We start from the raw sequence: 17,655 nt of genomic DNA, 5'->3' as shown, positions 1-17,655 counted from the left end.
AGTGGGGGGTGTCTAGGCACAGCCCCGCTGGGTTTCCATATTTTGTGGGCCCGCTGAATGTTTTGCAGAAGGTATAAACCGGTCTTAAGAAGACTCGCGGCTGCCTTTTATTCAAAGGAGTTGATGCAGACAGGCAGCAGCTGATCAATTGCCTCTCCATTTTTCAGCCTCAAATCCCAGGGGGGGATAGAAGGGAATCTATTTTTCCCCCTTTAAACAAATGCAAAACAACTCTGAGAACGTTTTGTGAGAGTCCAAGTGCAAACCTTTTTCCTAGGGAGGTTTGGCAGATGGAGCTGGGTGGATTTGGGTCTGAAACTGGGACGTTGCTTCCTGCCCTGGTCCTCCCCCTTTGCATCTCCTTCAGCTGGTTGCCCCCCTCCCCAGGGGAAAGCAGAAAGGCCGTGTCCAGGTGGGGTCTCCATCGTCTTGGGTGCTGAAATCAGAATGGCCTCCCTCCAAAAGATGGGGGACCGTTTTCAGGAGGAGAGAAAATGGATGCTGTCGCTCCAGAGATTTCTATACGTCACTCCCACTTTTCTGTCCTAAGTGGAATTGCTTTGATGAAAAGAATGACAGGAATTAGTTCCACCAACACGCAGACGAACGATCAAATATTAAACCACCTAATCGGGGAAGAACCAGGAACACTCCCACCATCACTGATGGTGGAAGCCACTGTATATAAACAAAGAGCAAACTCTGCTCCCTTCTAGCACTGATGAAGCTAACTAGTTGGGTTATGAAAGGCCTACAAAAAAAACAACGAAGCTCAGTGAGCACCAAAGACCCCATAGTCGTCGTCCTCCTCCTCCTCCTCCTCCTCCTCCTCCTCCTCCTCCTCCTCCTCCTCCTCCTCCTCCTCCTTCCCCCTCCTTCCTCCTCCTCCTCCTCTCTGCAAATCCCACTCCCTTGCAGCACTGATGATGCTACCTAGTTGGGTAATAAAATGTCTTCAAGAAAGCAATCCAGGTGAGACAGCACCAAGGACCCCTCCTTTCCACAAATATTCTCTTCTTCCAGGACAGACCTTCCTGGCCTAGGAGGAAACTTTTGGAAATGCAAAATCTCTGTTGTGAGCTTTTTTTTCTGAAGAGGTCAAAAGGCCTGTCCTGTCCTCCCACCCACCCCCACCCCAGCCCCACATGCCAAAGGTAAAGGGGCAGCCGGTGAGCCAACTGAAGAACTTGGTCTTGTCCCGAAGGTCAGGTCAACCTCTCGGCTGAATCCTCGTGGTATGGAAAAACCACTTGTTTTTGCCAACCTTGTGGAAGGGGGAGGATCTGCTGAGGATCTGGGGTGATCCGTCTCCTTCAACACATCGCAGATTCTTGGCAGCACACGGGGTCCCGTCCTTCCAGGGTCAGCCATCAGGAAGTCGGCTGCGACTGTAGGCAGCTTGCTAAAAATACTTCCTTTTGTCTTTTCCCTGAGCTGCCCGCAGCTTCCCCAAAGTGGTGCCGGGTTGTTTTTTGTTGTCGTTTTCTTTTTCAAAGTCCTGCTTCTGTGAACGCTGCTCGGCTTTGTTATGAGTGTGTGTGTGTGTGTGTGTGTGTGTGCTTGAGGTTCAATCCAGCCACCCCTCCCCAATGCATGACTTTTCAAGTGTTCTGTCCTCGGTGTTCTGTGCTTTTAATAAATCTCTCCCCTTGTTTTTCTGAAAACTCCGGAGTCATGATGAGCGCTGAAGCTGGCTGACATTTTCCTGGTGACTCACATAGTAAAATTAACCTTGAACTATTTGCATATGCAGCCGCTGTGTTCCCTGGCTCCTCTTTTCCTCTCCCTGCCTTCATGTGTGTGTGTGTGTGTGTGTGTGTGTTTGTGTGCGTGTGTGTACACACAGTCACACACATACACTTCCCTGGTCTTTTTATGCCTGTGCAGATTGCAAGATTTCTGGCTCCGTCTCACATTTTGTTTTTCTGATTTGATTTAGCACAGGGGGCGGGCAGGAAGGGGTGTGTGTTTGTGTGTGTGTGTGTGTGGTGTGCTGGCGGGCAGGCAGCAGTTTCTGCTCCCAGTACACATGGACTTGAGCGAGCGAGAGAACACCCAGTCCTGGCCTTTGGAAACTGGCAGGCCGCGCACTGTTCCCTGACTGATAAGGGAGTACTGTAAATAAGACTGTACGGGCTGCCGTAAGATGCCCCCGCCTGCACTCATTGTTCTCGCTGTGTTTTGTGGGTCAGCTCTCTGGGTACGCGCTGTCCTTCCCTTATGTAATCAAGCCTGCGTATCTTGATGGAACATTCAAGATGTTTATTTGAAAGTCCCGGTTGGGTTGGGTCTTGGAAGCCTCCGGGACTGGATGATGGCGATATGTTGATGTTTGGGAGTTGACCTACAGATTTCTGCCCTCTGGCAAGCGCATCTCATGTGTCTATGGATACTCTCAGTCATCCAGGTCACGCTTGTCCCAAAGGTGCTTTTTCCAAAAGGCCACTGGACAGTCTTGTTTGGTTTTGTTTTTCCCCCTGAAAACATTTTGCTTCTCACCCAAGAAGCTTCTTCACTTCTTCAGAAGTTCTGAACCGAAGAAGTTCTTCTTGGATGAGAAGCCGAGTGTTTCCAAGGAAAATAACCAAGCAAATCCAGTTGCCTTTTAGAAGTGCGTCCCGTGTGTTGAAGCTGAAGTTCTCCATCTGGGTTTCTCCGAGCTTCGTGTCTTCTCCTCTTTTGTGTCTTCTCCTCTTCCTTGGTCCTTTCCCCCTTCCTTCTGGACAGTAGACAAGTTTAGCCAGGACATTTATAAACTCTTGGGCCACTGTTGCTTCTTGTTGTTGGTTTGATGAAGAGGGCAGTGAAGGAGGCTGGTAGACTTCACTCGAGCCTGAAGCTTTCCCAGACTCTTCCCCATGGACTGAAATACTGGGGGTTCTTACACAGGACTAGCAGCACGAATGCAAATCAGGCATGTTTCTTCAATATTTGCTTCCCTGTTTAGCATTTTAGAGCCATCTATGAATAACTGGCTACATTTAGTACTGTATATGTTTACATAAGGGACGTGGTGGCTCAGTGGCTAAGACGCAGAGCTTGTCGATCGAAAGGTCGGCAGTTTGACGGTTCGAATCCCTAGTGCCGCGTAATGGGGTGAGCTCCCGTGACTTGTCCCAGCTTCTGCCAACCTAGCAGTTCGAAAGCAGGTAAAAAATGCAAGTAGAAAAATAGGGACCTTTGGTGGGAAGGGAACAGCGTTCTGTGCGCCTTTGGCATTGAGTCATGCCGGCCACATGACCACGGAGATGTCTTCGGACAGCGCTGGCTCTTCGGCTTTGAAACGGAGATGAGCACCGCCCCCTAGAGTCAGGAACGACTAGCACATATGTGCAAGGGGAACCTTTACCTTTACCTGTGTTTACATAAGAGTAAGTCTTGATGGGCACCTGGGACTCCCAGCTTGACTTCCAAAGACCAGTTTGGGTACCAGTGGTTACTTGGCATGGATACTGGATCTGCCCATGATAATGCTTAGTTAATTTTGAATCTTAATTTTAATTGATCTTTTGGAGTTTAATGTTGCTGGTCACTTAACCAGTAACCCAAGATATGCCAGGTCTACCCATGGAGTAAATAAAATGTTAACCCCCAAACTCATCGCTAAAATAATGGAAGTTGGCACAGCATAATTTTGGGGTTCCACCCTTATCCGTCTGCCAGAAACGCTGAAGAAGACGGAAAGTGTTGCTACACAACCCTCCCTTGCGGATACGCACAAATACCCACAGAAACACGTGCCTTGGGCCCTGCCCTGACCCCCAATTTCCCAGGGGCCCCTGAGGGGCTGAAGAATGCCTGCTCAAGCCAAACACCTTGTTTTATGGAAGCTGCTTTCAAACCCAGACCAGAGTTCGGTTTGCAAAGCCCGTTCCTTCCTTGCCTCTGCCCATGTGCAGAGTCGCTTCCTCTTCTCCCTGAGTTTCTGGGGGTAGCCCAGCAGGGGAGCAGAGCTGCGGGGTTCAAGGGGGCTGCAGAGAAACTTTCTGGTCCTTCCCTTCCACCCTGGCATTGCGTGCTGCCCTTTCGTGACCAGTTTCTGGAACGAAACATCTCCCAAAGAGTCCTCAAACCCGTGTGATGGGCAGCTCTGATTTCTCAAGTCGAACTGACCTCTCTAATTAGGATGGTAATGAAGCCGTGTTTATTATTTGAGCAACAGGGCTGGGGGAGGGTTGGGGGGAGAGGCAGGACCCCCTTTGTTCTTCCTCTGTTCCCTTCCTCTCTTCTTGCTTCTTGGATAGAGAGCCATGGGGCACGTCTGTGCTGCCTCGTGGGGCCCCGATTTTGCAAACCAACCCCTGCTGCCCATCTCTTTGCCCAGCAGGAGCACCTGTAGCCTTGCCCTGCCTTCTCCTTCCCTCCCCACGTGCCCCCACTACCACCACACCCGGCCTGTGATGTTAGGACCCTGCCTTCCCCCCACCCCACTCCCCCAGCCCCCTGGATTCTGCTTTCTTTTGAGGGCCGGGCCATTTGGCTTAGGTACACTTGAGTTGTTTTGAATGCAAACTTGACATCTCTCCCCCCCCTCCTGTTTCCTCCCCCCCCCCAAAGCAGCCGGGAACGGCTTATGCACAGTAAACAGGCAGACTGTCTTATTGATTAACAGATGAGGCCTTTATTATCGATCAAAGCTTGGCGAGAAAATTTATCACTTTTAATTTCACTGCTGCCAAATTTTTCTGCCTCTGAGCCAGCCGTTACTGAGGCAATTTAAAGGCAGGGGAATTATTCTCCGGCGGGGATGGGGAAGGGGTGGGGAGCGAGGGGCATCTGTTTTATTTTCCTCCCTTCTGGGGGTCCACCCTGCCGTGGGGCTCGGAGGGTCGTGACAGGCGCCTGGGAGGGTCTCCGGGGTGGGACGACCGAGGCACGGAGGGCTAAGGATAAGGCAACCCATCAGGCCCTGCTCGGTTCCGTTTTGCCACGGACGGATCGTATAGGAAGAAGCCTTCTAGAGGTCTTAACTCTCTTCTGCTATGTCTTCAGCAGAGGTCCACACACGGCCAGCCTCTGGAAGGAGCTGAGGAACAGACCCCCCAAAACCACCTCCAACTTCTCTGTAGTCAATCCGTAGTCAGTGACATTAACTCATCCCCATCCGCTCTACTCTCGCCGGTGCACCACGTTTCTCAGCGCCTGGCTGAAGACACGGGGAAACGGTGCCTGCTGGAATAGCTTTGGCCAACCTGTGGCACAGCTGGCCAGATGGGGATGAGAGTGCCTGCATGGCCTGGTTGGTGTTGGAGGCTGTCTAGCCCAACGAGGCTTCAGTTTTCTGGAAGAGCACCGGGAGCTGCTCTATAGGGAAAGAAAAGGGGGCCTCCGAGTGGTAGGCCTCCAGCTGTTGCTGGGAGAAGTCACCCTCTTTCTCAAACTTGGGGTTCTTCTAGGAGAGCCATCCCTTCCTTAAAGATGAAATCGCCCCCACTTTCTCTCTCTTTCTCTCTCTCTCTTTCTTCCTTTCTTCTTCTTCCTCCCTCGCTCCTTTCTTCCTTCCTTCCTTGCTTTTTTCCTTTTTCTTTTTTCTTTCTTTTTCCTCCCTCCCTTGCCCCTTTCTTTCTTCCTTTCGTCCTTTCTTCTTCCTCCCTCCCTCCCTCCCTCGCTTCTTTCTTTCTTTCTTTCTTTCTTTCTTTCTTTCTTTCTTTCTTTCTTTCTTTCTTTCTTTTTTCTTTTTTCTTTCTTTCTTTTTTCTTTTTCTTTTTTCTTTCTTTCCCCTCCCTCCCTCCGTCCCTCCCTCTCTCCTTTCTTTCTTTCTTTTTTCTTTCTTTCTTTCTTTTTTCTTTTTCTTTTTTCTTTCTTTCCCCTCCCTCCCTCTCTCCCTCCTTCCTTCCTTCCTTTCTTTCTTTCTTTCTTTCTTTCTTTCTTTCTTTCTTTCTTTCTTTCTTTCTTTCTTTCCTCAGACCAGGCTGTCCCTCAAGGCTGGGTCTCAGCATCTCTTGGAAGCGGTGAATCGAAACTTCCAGGTGTAACCCTTGAGTTCATCACTTTGGCCGAGTCTCTCCAAGGGCTTCTTCATTCTTCTCCCCAAGGGCTGTGCAGAGGCCCCGCGTGCTCCTTCCCCTTGTGATAACCGGGGCCCTGCCAAGCGAACAGTCGCCTCCTGCCTTGCTATGCATTTTCTAAGAAATCCCACAAATGCCACACCTTAACGCTGGTTGTGGAAATTATCTTTCGGTCTGGTGTGTCGTTCTTATCTGATAGTGTCGCTGCCGTTGTCTCGAGCCTTTTGTGTGCTGACGGCGTGTTGTGATCATTAGGGGAGCGTTGGAAGGCACGGAAAAACAAGACTGCTTACCACGCTGACATAATCAGGATGTTGAAGCCTCTTCGTTCTCGCTGGAAACGCTGGGTTTGTTTTGCATTACCTTTCTTTCTTTCTTTTTTTTTTTCTCTCCTTCTTTTATTTGCAAAAGAGAAGACTTTGTGTCCACATTGAAACTCACACTGCCCAGATAATCCCATATCTGCTTTGCTGGATCCTATCCGTCGAGCTCAGCCAGCTCTCCCAAGCGGTTGTGCCAGTAATTCCACAAAAAGGGAGGATGGGCATTTTTGGCCCCCGTGCCCGGAGTATTTCAGGTACCCCGAAGACCAGATGGCGGCAGACTGACAAGCTAACCACGCCACGTGGAGCCCTCCACGCTTTCCCCTGGCCTGGCACTGCCTTTTAATTTCTTTTTAGCCCTGGCATCTGCCTTCTGTGCCAGTTAGGTAGCTTGCCTGCTTTCCTCCTGGACTTAAGAGGCTTAGGAGGCCGTGTCCTCCTCTTCCGAAGGGCCTGGAGATGCTCTGTTGAGGCCATTCCCAAGTACAGAACGAACTTCCTGGGAGCAAGCTCCATTGGTGTTCAGTTCTCCTGCGTGGTGTTTCCGACTTCTGTGTTGTGTATGTGCGTGGCTTCTCCTTCAATCCACAAAACTTGGATGTTAGGATTGGCCTAGGCAGCCCATAAAGTTCTCTGCCATTCCAGTTCAGGTGAATTTTTTTTCTGCTCTTCTGGCTCTTTTGTTTTCTGGAAAGGCATCTGAGCCTGTCCGTAGCAGCACCATTATACAGTAGTGGCCAAAATTGTGGAAAGTGTGTTTTTGAGGTTTGATGGCTAATAACACCACTTTTTTTTTTCCTTTTGCTGTTTCAAGAGAATCCTATTCCACTGCTGGGATGGCCTGGGAATAGCCCAGATTACCTTAACCCAATTGAAAATTCTATGGAGCCGACTAAAGAAACTGGTTAGTCAGAAGCGACCCAGCAATAAAACCCAGTTAATAGAAGCCATCCTTCAATCTTGGTTTCACATGATAGCAGCTGCAGAACTCAAAGACTTGGTTCACTCCATGGGAAGACGTTGTAAGGCCGTAATTCATGCTAAAGGTTACCCAACGAAGGATTAACTGACATGGTGATCATTTTTGCATATCTTGTTTTTTCTACCTGTTTCACTTTTCTTCTTTATTATGTAACGGCTATTCTAATAGCAAACCCTTCATAAAAGTTATCGCATTACATTCTTGATTAAATTATCTTTCCGTTGATATATAATTTTATGGTACTACTCCAAAAAAAAAAAACCCCAGCAGTGTTATGACCTAGTTTTAGAAAATACACTTTCCGTCAAAAGGTTTCCACAATTTTGGCCACTACTGGGATGTTTGGGTGATGGGACTAATTGCATTTTGGGGAGTCTTATATTTTTGATGATTCATTGTGTCCATTCAGGGATCTTTGTGGAGTGGAATGCAGGCAGTCCTTGACTTACAACAATTCAGTGGCCATTCGTAGCTGCAATGGCACTGAGAAAAGAGATTTATGACCATTTTTCACCCTTACGACCATTGCAGGGTCCCCACAGTCACGTGATCTACATTTGGAGGTTGGACAACTGATTCGCATTTATGACAGTTGCCGTGGTGAGCAAGCAAAGTCAATGGAGGAAACCAGATTCACTTAACAACCGTGTTACTCATTTAAGAACTGCGGTGATTCACTTAGTGGCGAGAAAAGTCATAAATGGGGGCAAAACTCACTTTAACAAATTTCTCACTTAGCGACTTGGGCTCAATTGCAATCGTAAGTCGGGGACTATCTGTAGTAAGCACTGACCATTTCTAAGTCAACTGAATTTCTGCCTCTGTGTGTAAGGTAGACGGGAAAGGGATCTTCTGGATCCCTCGGTCCCGAGTTTAGCTCACTGTAGGAAAGCAGCCAAGAGCAGCATTGCCAGATCCATTTGATGCAAAGGATTGAATGATCTCCTGAGGATTCAGCTGCTTCTGGAGCCACCATCTCCATGAAGGGAAGGGCCAATGCCATCTTCTCCTTGTTGCTCTGCTGATGTTGGGTCGGGAGTTGCTCTTAGGAGCACAAGAGGTTCCACCTCGCCTTTCTCAGCTGCCATCTTGAGGTCCTTTTCAAGGACTGGAGGCCATCAGAACGAAGGAAATTAGAGCACCGACTAGGAACCTGGACTGAATGGATCCCTTCACATCAGCACCATTGATCTACCTGCACGTGGTGGAAAGCAGAGTTCCAATCCTGTATTTCTCCCCTATTTTATTTTTAAGTAAAAGTTCTGGAGAAAAGAGAAGAGGAAGTCAAATACACTTTGGAGATGTACAAGGCAGCTGGGGAACATCTCTCTTCCTTTTCTTAATCGTAGAACTTCTCCAGATGTTCCAAGTAACTCTCCATGCAAGGGTGGTGGCCCTCCCAGCCCTCTTTGAAATGGTCATGCAATTACATCATGTATCTGTCAAAATGTAGGAGGGGTCGTTTTCAGGGAAGATCCCCAGGACTTTGTTCCTGCTGACAGTTGTTCAGCTTGAGATCTGCTGAGAGTAAAACCATCTAATTCACTCCCAGCATCTGCCATATAATAGATACTCTATTTCTATCTCTCTCTATCTTCCTATCTTTCTATAGATCTATCTATATATAGATCTATATCAGTATATGGCTTATATCTTTAGATTTTCATTTATTCCAAAACCCCAATAAAATGCCACAAAAACATATAAATCAGAGCTTGTCGGTAGCCTGATTCGGGGGTTAGTTTGGTGATGGCAGTGGGGTGCTTGCTCTTAGCACAGATCCAACCACTGAATAATTTTAAAATGTGGTTTTAATACTGGGATAGCTTGAAAAAAAACAACCAATCTTGCAAATCTCCATAACCCACAGAAATGAAAAAAAGTACAAAAATAAGAACCTTCTCGGATATCAGGGATCCGTTCAGATCTCTTGACAACTCTACGTACAGTTTTCTCTGGACTGTATATTTGATAGTTGGGATGTTAATGCAATAATGTCCCCAAATATTGATGGAATAGGAGCGTGATATGCCTTGAAAGAGGAAACATGTATATTTGAGTGAAGATCATGGATTCATTCCAGTTAAAAAGTAATTTTTGCCCTGGATATGGACAACTCTACTTTGGGATCTCTCAATTTGTGGTCGCTGTGCCGAGCGCAATTCAGTGTCTCAGAATCAGTTTAGTGACTGCTGTAATGATTTGTCAGGGCTTCTTGATATTAACGTAAATTTTTTCCCCCTCTCTCTCTTCCTCTTTCCTTACAGCAGGTGCCAAAGCCTTTCTCTGCGATCATTGTGGTGCACAATTCTCTAAGGAAGATGCTCTGGAAAGTCACAGGCAGACCCACACTGGTAAGTCTCCTTTGGGGTTGGGCTTGTCCAAATTCCTCAGCTTTGGAGATAATGTCCTCTTAGAGATGGTTTGGTGGCACTTCTTCCTAAACGGGGCCTTTTTCTTGAACTGGCAGTGTCTGTATAATGGACCATTCAACCAATGTTTGACTAGTATGTTCTGACGTTGAAGGAAATGAGAGGTCTTAACCTTGAAGAGAAAGTCTAGTTCTCTCGTGCCCAGTTTCTCCTCAACATTTCACAGTCTGAGCTTGGCCAGGAAAGGAACTGGAAGATCTATATTCATGGTGACTCCAGAATCACTGGGACTAAAGGTCCCAGATTGTCCATGTTTGATAACCATGTAGAAGACACCAGTTGGGAAGGCTGATCTTGATCAGTTATGCAGTCTATAAATAGAAACAGATAGGTCTAGTGAATGTAAAACATCTACAACTAGGGAGTAGAAACTCCTGTTGGAAAAGATAACTTTCTGGACTGGTTCCACCACTAGCAAAATCGGTGTGGGTGTTATGTGAGACGTTGCAACAGTCCAGTAGATCATCAATAATTTTCCAATTGGGTGAGGCTGCTTGGCCCCACTTTGGAGAGGCAGGGCGAGGTGAGGAGGGCTATGAAATGTGCCAATCAGCACTTTGCTCAACAGCTGTTGCTCAACACTGGTTGCCCCATTTCTGATTTGATCAATGCCTGATTTAATTGGGTTCACCTGAGCTGTGATGTGCCTGATCAGCAGGCGTTCCCACCAGGAGACAGGGACGATTGCTCCACAGCAAGGAGAAATGATCAAGTTGTCATTACATACAGTATGAAACAAGAGATGCTTTGAACTGGGTGTCCCAGAGGGCAGCTGAGGTTCTGGGCTGGTGCTCACCATCATGTAGATCCCAGAATCTGTGCGACTGTGACCCCTCCAGGAGAGGTGTAGCAACTGAGATCCTTCTAGAAGTTTTCAGTGACTCTAATCCCCAGCTGGTATGTCTGCATCCCGGGATGGGACAGTTGTTTCCAAAACATGAGGAAAAGATCCTGTTACTCCATTGTGAAGACTTCTTGCCTTTAATATTCGGGCAACTGAAGGACCTGCAAGCTAAGCTGAGAACCTGGAAGAGAAAACAACCTTGGTGGATTTCTGCTACTCAAAAGCAGAAAAGGAGGGGAGATGTCCTCTCCAGATTTTTTGAGCGAGGTTGTAGGAGAAGGTTCTCAGGGAAATGAAAGTGGGCATCCTTTCTTAGGTTATCAACCACCATTAGGGAACCAAGGGGAAGATGAGAGGCAAATCCTGGCCTTGTAGCCACTGGTTTCATCCAGCTGACCCATTTTAGGATCCAATAGTCTAGTCAAACATTTTATCAGCCCACAAACCTATGGGGAGCACCAGGGGTGAAATCCATCAGGTTCTGACAGGTTCTGGAGAACCCGTAGCGGAAATTTTGAGCAGTTCGGAGAATCGGCAAATACCACCTCTGGCTGGTCCCAGAGTGGGGAGGGAATGGGGATTTTGCAATTTCCTTCCCCTGGAGTGGGGTGGAAATGGAGATTTTGTAGTATCCTTCCCCTGCCATCCCCACCAAGCCACACCACGCCCACCAAGCCACGCCCACAGCACCGGTAGTAAAAAAAATTGGATTTCACCACTGAGGAGCACCCAAGTCCTTTGCTGTCACACCCGAGGGGCTTGGTTGATGTTGGCATAGAGCAGGGATGGGGGAGCCATGGCTGTTTGCTGGCCCAGGAATTCTGGGAGTTGAAGTCCACAAGTTGTAAAAGGCTCATGGTCCCTCACCGCTGGCTTAGAGGATTATGTGGCTCCATACGCTGCGAGAGGTAAACCTAAATATGTGGCTTAGCGCAGTAACTTTCACAATAACCTCCGATTAAACAAGCTGCAACTTTGCATGGCGTATGAACTCGGCTTCTGAGAACCATGAGGGAATTCCCCAATACAATTCCTCCTGGACTGTATTAAGGCAAGCAAATCTGTTTAGTACTGATCAAGCCACGCAGGTCATTAAGGATGGGATGTTTACACCTGAGAGCTGAAGCGTTAAGATGATAGATGTTCTCCTGCGCCTGGTTTTTCCAACGAGGACCAGGATGGTCAGCAATAGACCACTGGAAGGGACCTTGGAGGTCTTCTAGTCCAACCCCCTGCTTAGGCAGGAAACCCTACACTGCTTCAGACGGTTCAAATGGTTATCCAACATCATCTTAAAAACTTCCAGTGTTGGAGCATTTACAACTTCTGGAGGCAAGTGGTTCCACTGGTGAATTGTTCTAACCATCAGGAAATTCCTCCTTAGTTCCAGTTTCTCTCCTTGATGAGTTTCCACCCGTTACTTCTTGTCTTGCCTTCAGGTGCTTTGGAGAATAGCTTGACTCCCTCTTCTTTGGGGCAGCCCCTGAGATATCGGAAAACTGTTATCATGTCATCCCTGGTCCTTCTTTTCATAAGACTAGACATAGTCTAGACATAGAAAAGAACTTTCTCCCTCTTTTTAAACAATTTTTAAACAATTTTAATATTTTAATATTTTCAATATCTTTTAATTTTCAAAATTTAAATCTGTTTTAAATTGATTGGGGTTTTAATCTGTCTGGGCCAAATTATTTAATTCGATTTTAGTTCTGTTTTTTAAATTTTGTATGTATGTATTTTATTGTTGGCTGTTCACCACCCTGAGTCCTTCGGGAGAAGGGCGGTATACAAATTAAATAAAAGTAAAAGTAAAAAGTAAAATACCCAGTTCCAGCAACCGTTCTTTATATGTTGTAGCCTCCAGTCCCCTAATCACCTTTGTGGCTCTTTCTAGAGTCTCAACTAAAATGCTTGAACGCAGCGGGTTGTTGGCTTTGTCATTTGATCTGGCAACTTCATGGCCAAAAGAGCCTGTTTACAAATTTAGGAACAACAGCTTTGCTCCTTCAGGGACCATCCAGGTGGTTGGTGGTCACTTGCAACAGATAAACTGGGCTGTTACCCAACCCCTAATCAGGGAAGGCAGCTTTGGCGCCTGGGTCCCACCAAGAGATCAGATGGTGGAGGTTGCCCATGTTCACACAGAGCAGTTGAGGCAGATGTCCCCACCCTTGATTGCTTGCCACAGTCTCAGGTGCAGTGGCACATGGGGAGCAGGGGGGTTCCCTAAGACTCATCCCCACCCATCTGCACTGTCTTCCCAGCTTCTGCCAAGGAGCAGCCCACGGCCTCTCCTACATGTATTTCCTTTTGGCCAGAGAGCAAATAAAACTTGTCCATCGTGATCCAGGACCTCCATGGATGTAGGTGGCCCAAAAGAGCACGTGGGGCAAAGCTGCCATTTCCTCTCAAACTTCCTTTCTTTCCTTCCTTTCTCCCCAAACTCACAGAATCAAGAACATGAGTGCGTGTGAATATGTTTGTGTGTGTGTGTAAACAAGCCAAGATAGGAGTCAGAAGGGTGTGGTGAGGCTCTTCTCTTTCCAATCAGTATTGAAATCCAAATTTTTTTACTACCAGTTCTGTTGGCGTGGCTTGGTGGGCATGGCAGGGGAAGGATACTGCAAAATCCCCATTCCCTCCCCACTCTAGGGGAAGGATACCTCAAAATCCCCATTCTCTCCCCACTCTAGGGGAAGGGTACTGCAAAATCCCCAATCCCTCCCCACTCTAGGGGAAGGGTACTGCAAAATCCCCATTCCCTCCCCACTCTAGGGGAAGGGTACTGCAAAATCCCCATTCCCTCCCCACTCTAGGGGAAGGGTACTGCAAAATCCCCATTCCCTCCCCATTCTGGGGCCAGCCAGAGGTGGTATTTGCCGGTTCTCCGAACTACTGCCAGATTCCCCTCCCCCTTCCACATGCCTCTGCCAACTGGCACCCCATGCATCATGGGCCTTCATACATGACATGATATAATTAATGCAATGATGTTGGTCACATACGATGTCCTTGTAGTTTGCCCCAGACCGAAAGATCACCTGTGGCAGGTACGTTAAAGCTCCCAGCTAGAGGGAAAGGTGGACATTCTGTGCCTCTCTTGGCAGAAGAAAAACACCTGTTTGTCTCATGCTTCCTTCTAGGAAGCGTCTCTCCCAGGCGCCCTCCTGGAACTCAAGTCGGAGAGAGTTGCCGGCTGCCAACATCTCTGCTGACCTTGGGCGGGGAGGGACCCGCAGAGAGGCATGAAGTGTGTTTTGATTGAAAACTTTGAGATGACATGTCAGGGGCTGCCAAGGAGATCGGCGTCCGTGCCAGGGCTCAGAGGGCGACATCCAAACGCAGAATGGAGAGGAACAAAAATAGGCGGCGTTGGGTCACTGTGACCCGATGAGACGCGTTTATCATCGCCTTCTTGAGCTGTAAACAAGGCCTTCTCGGTTACATGTCAGAAAGGGGCTGTATTTTCAGAGCTGGCTTCCTCCTTGCCAAGAAATTGATAGCTTCCTCTCGCTGAGCAGGACGTCAGGCTGCACTTCGGGGGGGGGAGGAAGACGGCCTGCGCTCCAAGGGAAGGAGCTTTTTTCAAAACCCTGCAAGAAGGCTGTGGAGTTTCCTCAGCTTCCATGGGGGAAAGCAAGCATCATTTAGCTTCCCCACCGCACCCCACCCCCTTCAGATTGAGGACGGTGGAGGGTTCGAAGTGGTCGGCCATCTTGTTCTGCCATTTTTGTGGACCTCAAATACCGGTTAAGTCTCGGGGAATATCTGTTGCCTTGGTGGATCCAAAGGAGATCTATTTTTTTCCTAGGAGTTCTTTTGCAGAGCCAAGAGGGCTTCTGGTTGTGGAGTGGAATGGATCCTCTGTGGAAAGGAAGTTAGAGCAATAGGTTGAAATTAACCAAGAGCCAAATGCAAAATTAAGAACTCGGAGAACAGGAATCAAATGCAAGGGGCTACGTGGCTTGCAAACCATCTTAATCTTAGGAATTAAGCAGGGTGCTGAACCTTAAGCAGAGGAGACAGAAGGGGGATATAAAAACCCTCTTTAATTACCCAAAGGGATGTCCCCCAGAGGAAGCCCCCAACCTGCTCTCCATCCTTCCAGAGAGCAGGACACAAAATCACCTATTTGAGATTCCATCGACAGTGGAACCAATGAGGCAGGCAGGTTCCCCCTTTACCAGAGGCGTTGAAGCAGAGCCTGGAGGCTTTAATTTGGATGCCTGTACAGGATCCAAGCTGGACTTGAGGGGGCTCAGTGATGCCCCCATCACCATTGTCAGGACTGCTAGATGTAACAGCAGTGAGGATTTCAGGACCAAGCAGGAAGGGCTGATTATCCCTTACTTTCTTTCTACGCTTCCCAGATGGGCAGCAAGGATTAAGATGGTCTTTCCCACTGCTCCTTCTACAGATGTGGGCGCCCCAAAATTATAAGGATTGTGGTGACTGCTAGCAGATTTGGAAAAGGTGGCTTAGACATAAAGAGGTTAGACACATAAATGTGTCTGTTTATCATGTTGCTGTAAGAGAGTTAAGATCAGGGCATGTATGAAGTGTCCCTCTAAGGAACTGATAGGACATGTCCATCCCTTTCAGCCACTGGTAGGCATCTGTCATCCCTGGACTTGGCACATCCTATTTCAAAGCCAACTGCCCATTCTTATAAGAACAAATTCCACCAATTAATGAGGTGTCCCAGGGTCGTAGGCCCCCTTTTGTACTTTTGCCAAGAAAGCAACATGGATACGTCTCTGCAGTTACCAGGAATTGAGCTGAACGGAAAAGATGAAAAAGTTATTTTTTAATGAAATGTCAAGTGAAGAAGTGTTTTGTGTTGTTACTAAAAACAAGGATGATTAATGGTTGAGTATGGGTATACTCTTGGGTATGAGTCAGGAATGTATTTGTTGCATGTGGCTATGAGGAACGTCAAGAAGATCTGATATGTTCTGGAGGCTGGTTGCAATGTCTTCTGCTTGAGGAAGGATCTATGAGGCAGGCAGGACATTTAGAGAAATGGATATTTGGATTCTTGCAACTTCATGGAATGGCTGGACATTTCTAACAAGTCTCGGTGTTACCTCCTATTCCAGCCTTCTTCAGATATTTCAGAATTCCATCTTCCCAAATCTGGATGGCAACCAATTGGTGTAGGTTGAGGATCCGTTGATAGTGACCCAACAATTCGGTCAAACTGGGCCACGCTAAAGCGTGTGTGGTCTTTTGGTTGTAGTCGGAGTGGAAATAGTCTCCCTTCTTCCTCCCTCCCTCCCTCCCTCAACTTTTCTTCTTCTCAAGAACAAGTCTTCCAAATTTCCACGGAATCAGATTCGCATCTCCTTGTTTCTGCCTTGGTTGGAAAAGGTGGGAAACCATGTTCTTGTCAAATGAAAAAAAAAAGAAATGAACTCGGTCCCTGCCAGCTGCCTGGTTGCCTTAGCCAGATCCCCCAGGGGTTGCATACGTGAGCGGGATTCTTCCTCTTCTTCGCTCAGAGCAGATGACTTTAAAATATCAGAGGTGATTGCTCTAAGGTTTCTCAAGGCCGGCCAAGTTATTTCACATGAGCAAAAGTTTTTGGAGCAGAACACGGTCTGACGTCTCACTAGGGAAGTGCCTTTGTCATTGTACACCCATCCTCTGGCCACCGTTCACTCTTTCCCACTACCCTGATACGTGGGGTGATTCATACCAAGGGTAGTTTATGAGCCTATCGTTTCTCAGCCACAAGTTTGAGTCCTGGTCTCCAGAGCTAGGTGGGCCCCTCAGGAGTCCTGATCCATGCAACCCAACATCTGCACGTGTGCCCAGGTGTGCATGGGTGTTGATTTGTCATGACTGAGCAAAGGCAGACGTGTTTGGCCACCACATGATACCATTTCAGACAAGTGGTTGTCCAACCTCTTCTTAAAATCCTCCAGGGATGGAGCACCCACCAACTTCTGGAGGCACTGATGAATTGTTCTCATTCTTAGGGAAATTTCTCCTTAGTCCTAGGTTGCTTCTCTCCGTGATTTGAGGACTCTTGTTTCCAAACAAGAAGGGAGCTGTCCATCCCGTTCCACAATTTTTTTTCTTCCTGATGCTTTAGTTCAATGTAAAACATTCTCATTAGGGGGAGGGGAAAGGCCCCCAGCCCCCTTCCCCTTCCCCAGCTCTTCTGACTGTTGCTTCGACGTCTTCCTTCTGGCCTTGGTTAGCCAGGTGCAACCTTGTCTCCTGCACACCTTCCGTCTCGACCCTGCGTGATGCCTTTTCTGATTTTGATTTGGGTTATTGGCAGCTTCTACCACACCCCCTCCCCTCCCCCCTGTCTCGTTCCAGATCATTAGTAAACACGTTAGTACATCACTGCTGTTGCTGGCAAGCCAACAAGAGGAGAAAAAGGGGGGATTTTCTCCCCTCCCTCTGTTTCTTGGGTAAAAGCTGTGGGATGTCCAATGGTCCCCTTGCCCCCCAGCGTCTCTGGAAAAGACCCCCAGCAGCCCACCCCAAAGGAAGGGAGAAGTCCATAAAACCCGATGTGTAACCGAAACATGAAAAGCCATGAATTGCTTTGCTTTTCCCCCCTCCCCTCCCTTCCCCGCCCGCCCCCTTTCCCGGGGATGTTGGTAGCATTTTGATTTAATATTGGACAAACACAGGGGCCTTTTTTATTCAGCACTCCCAGGCCTTGGGGCTGTTATTCTTCCAAATTTAATAGCATTGAAATTGCAGGGTTTGTGATAATTTGCCCATCACTTTCGCTGCTTCCATTGATGTTTATTGTCAGCGGGATGGAATCTCGATCCGATTCACTTAGATAACATGTCTGTTAAACATTTAGATAATTGTGCCATCATTAAGTTGTCACATTATTTTAGAGATTCAAAACAGTATCGTGGTAAGTGGAGGTACCGGGAGAGGGTGGGGATCGTCTCTCACAAGGGGTGGCAATTGCTGGGAAGGAGACGGAGGGGAGCGTGTAGCTCACAACTTGCCTTTTGTGTGTGTGTGTGTGTGTGTGTGTGTGTGTGTGTGTGTGTGTTTGTGTGTTTTAAAAAAAGAGCAAAAGTTGGCT

The 17,655-nt window shown here is 47.8% G+C and overlaps 1 protein-coding gene across 2 annotated transcripts in view; it reads left to right on the top strand.

Moving 5' to 3' along the window:
- ZBTB16 (zinc finger and BTB domain containing 16) overlaps positions 1-17,655 on the top strand; it is a 135,283-nt gene that overhangs the window by 74,973 nt on the left and 42,655 nt on the right. Inside the window, exon 4 of one of the 2 annotated variants that reach the window (XM_060695018.2) lies at positions 9,584-9,667. In XM_060695018.2, the coding sequence (XP_060551001.1) occupies positions 9,584-9,667 (84 nt within the window). Of the gene's footprint in view, positions 1-9,580; positions 9,668-17,655 lie in introns of both variants that reach the window. The other variant, XM_060695017.2, reaches the window with a different exon arrangement.

The sequence above is a fragment of the Pantherophis guttatus genome, chromosome 9, assembly GCF_059756535.1.
Source record: "Pantherophis guttatus breed Tessera chromosome 9, ASM5975653v1, whole genome shotgun sequence".
In the NCBI taxonomy this organism is placed as follows: domain Eukaryota; kingdom Metazoa; phylum Chordata; class Lepidosauria; order Squamata; family Colubridae; genus Pantherophis; species Pantherophis guttatus.
The sequence above is the reverse complement of the archived record's forward strand: the minus strand, read 5'-3'. Positions and strand labels throughout refer to the sequence as shown.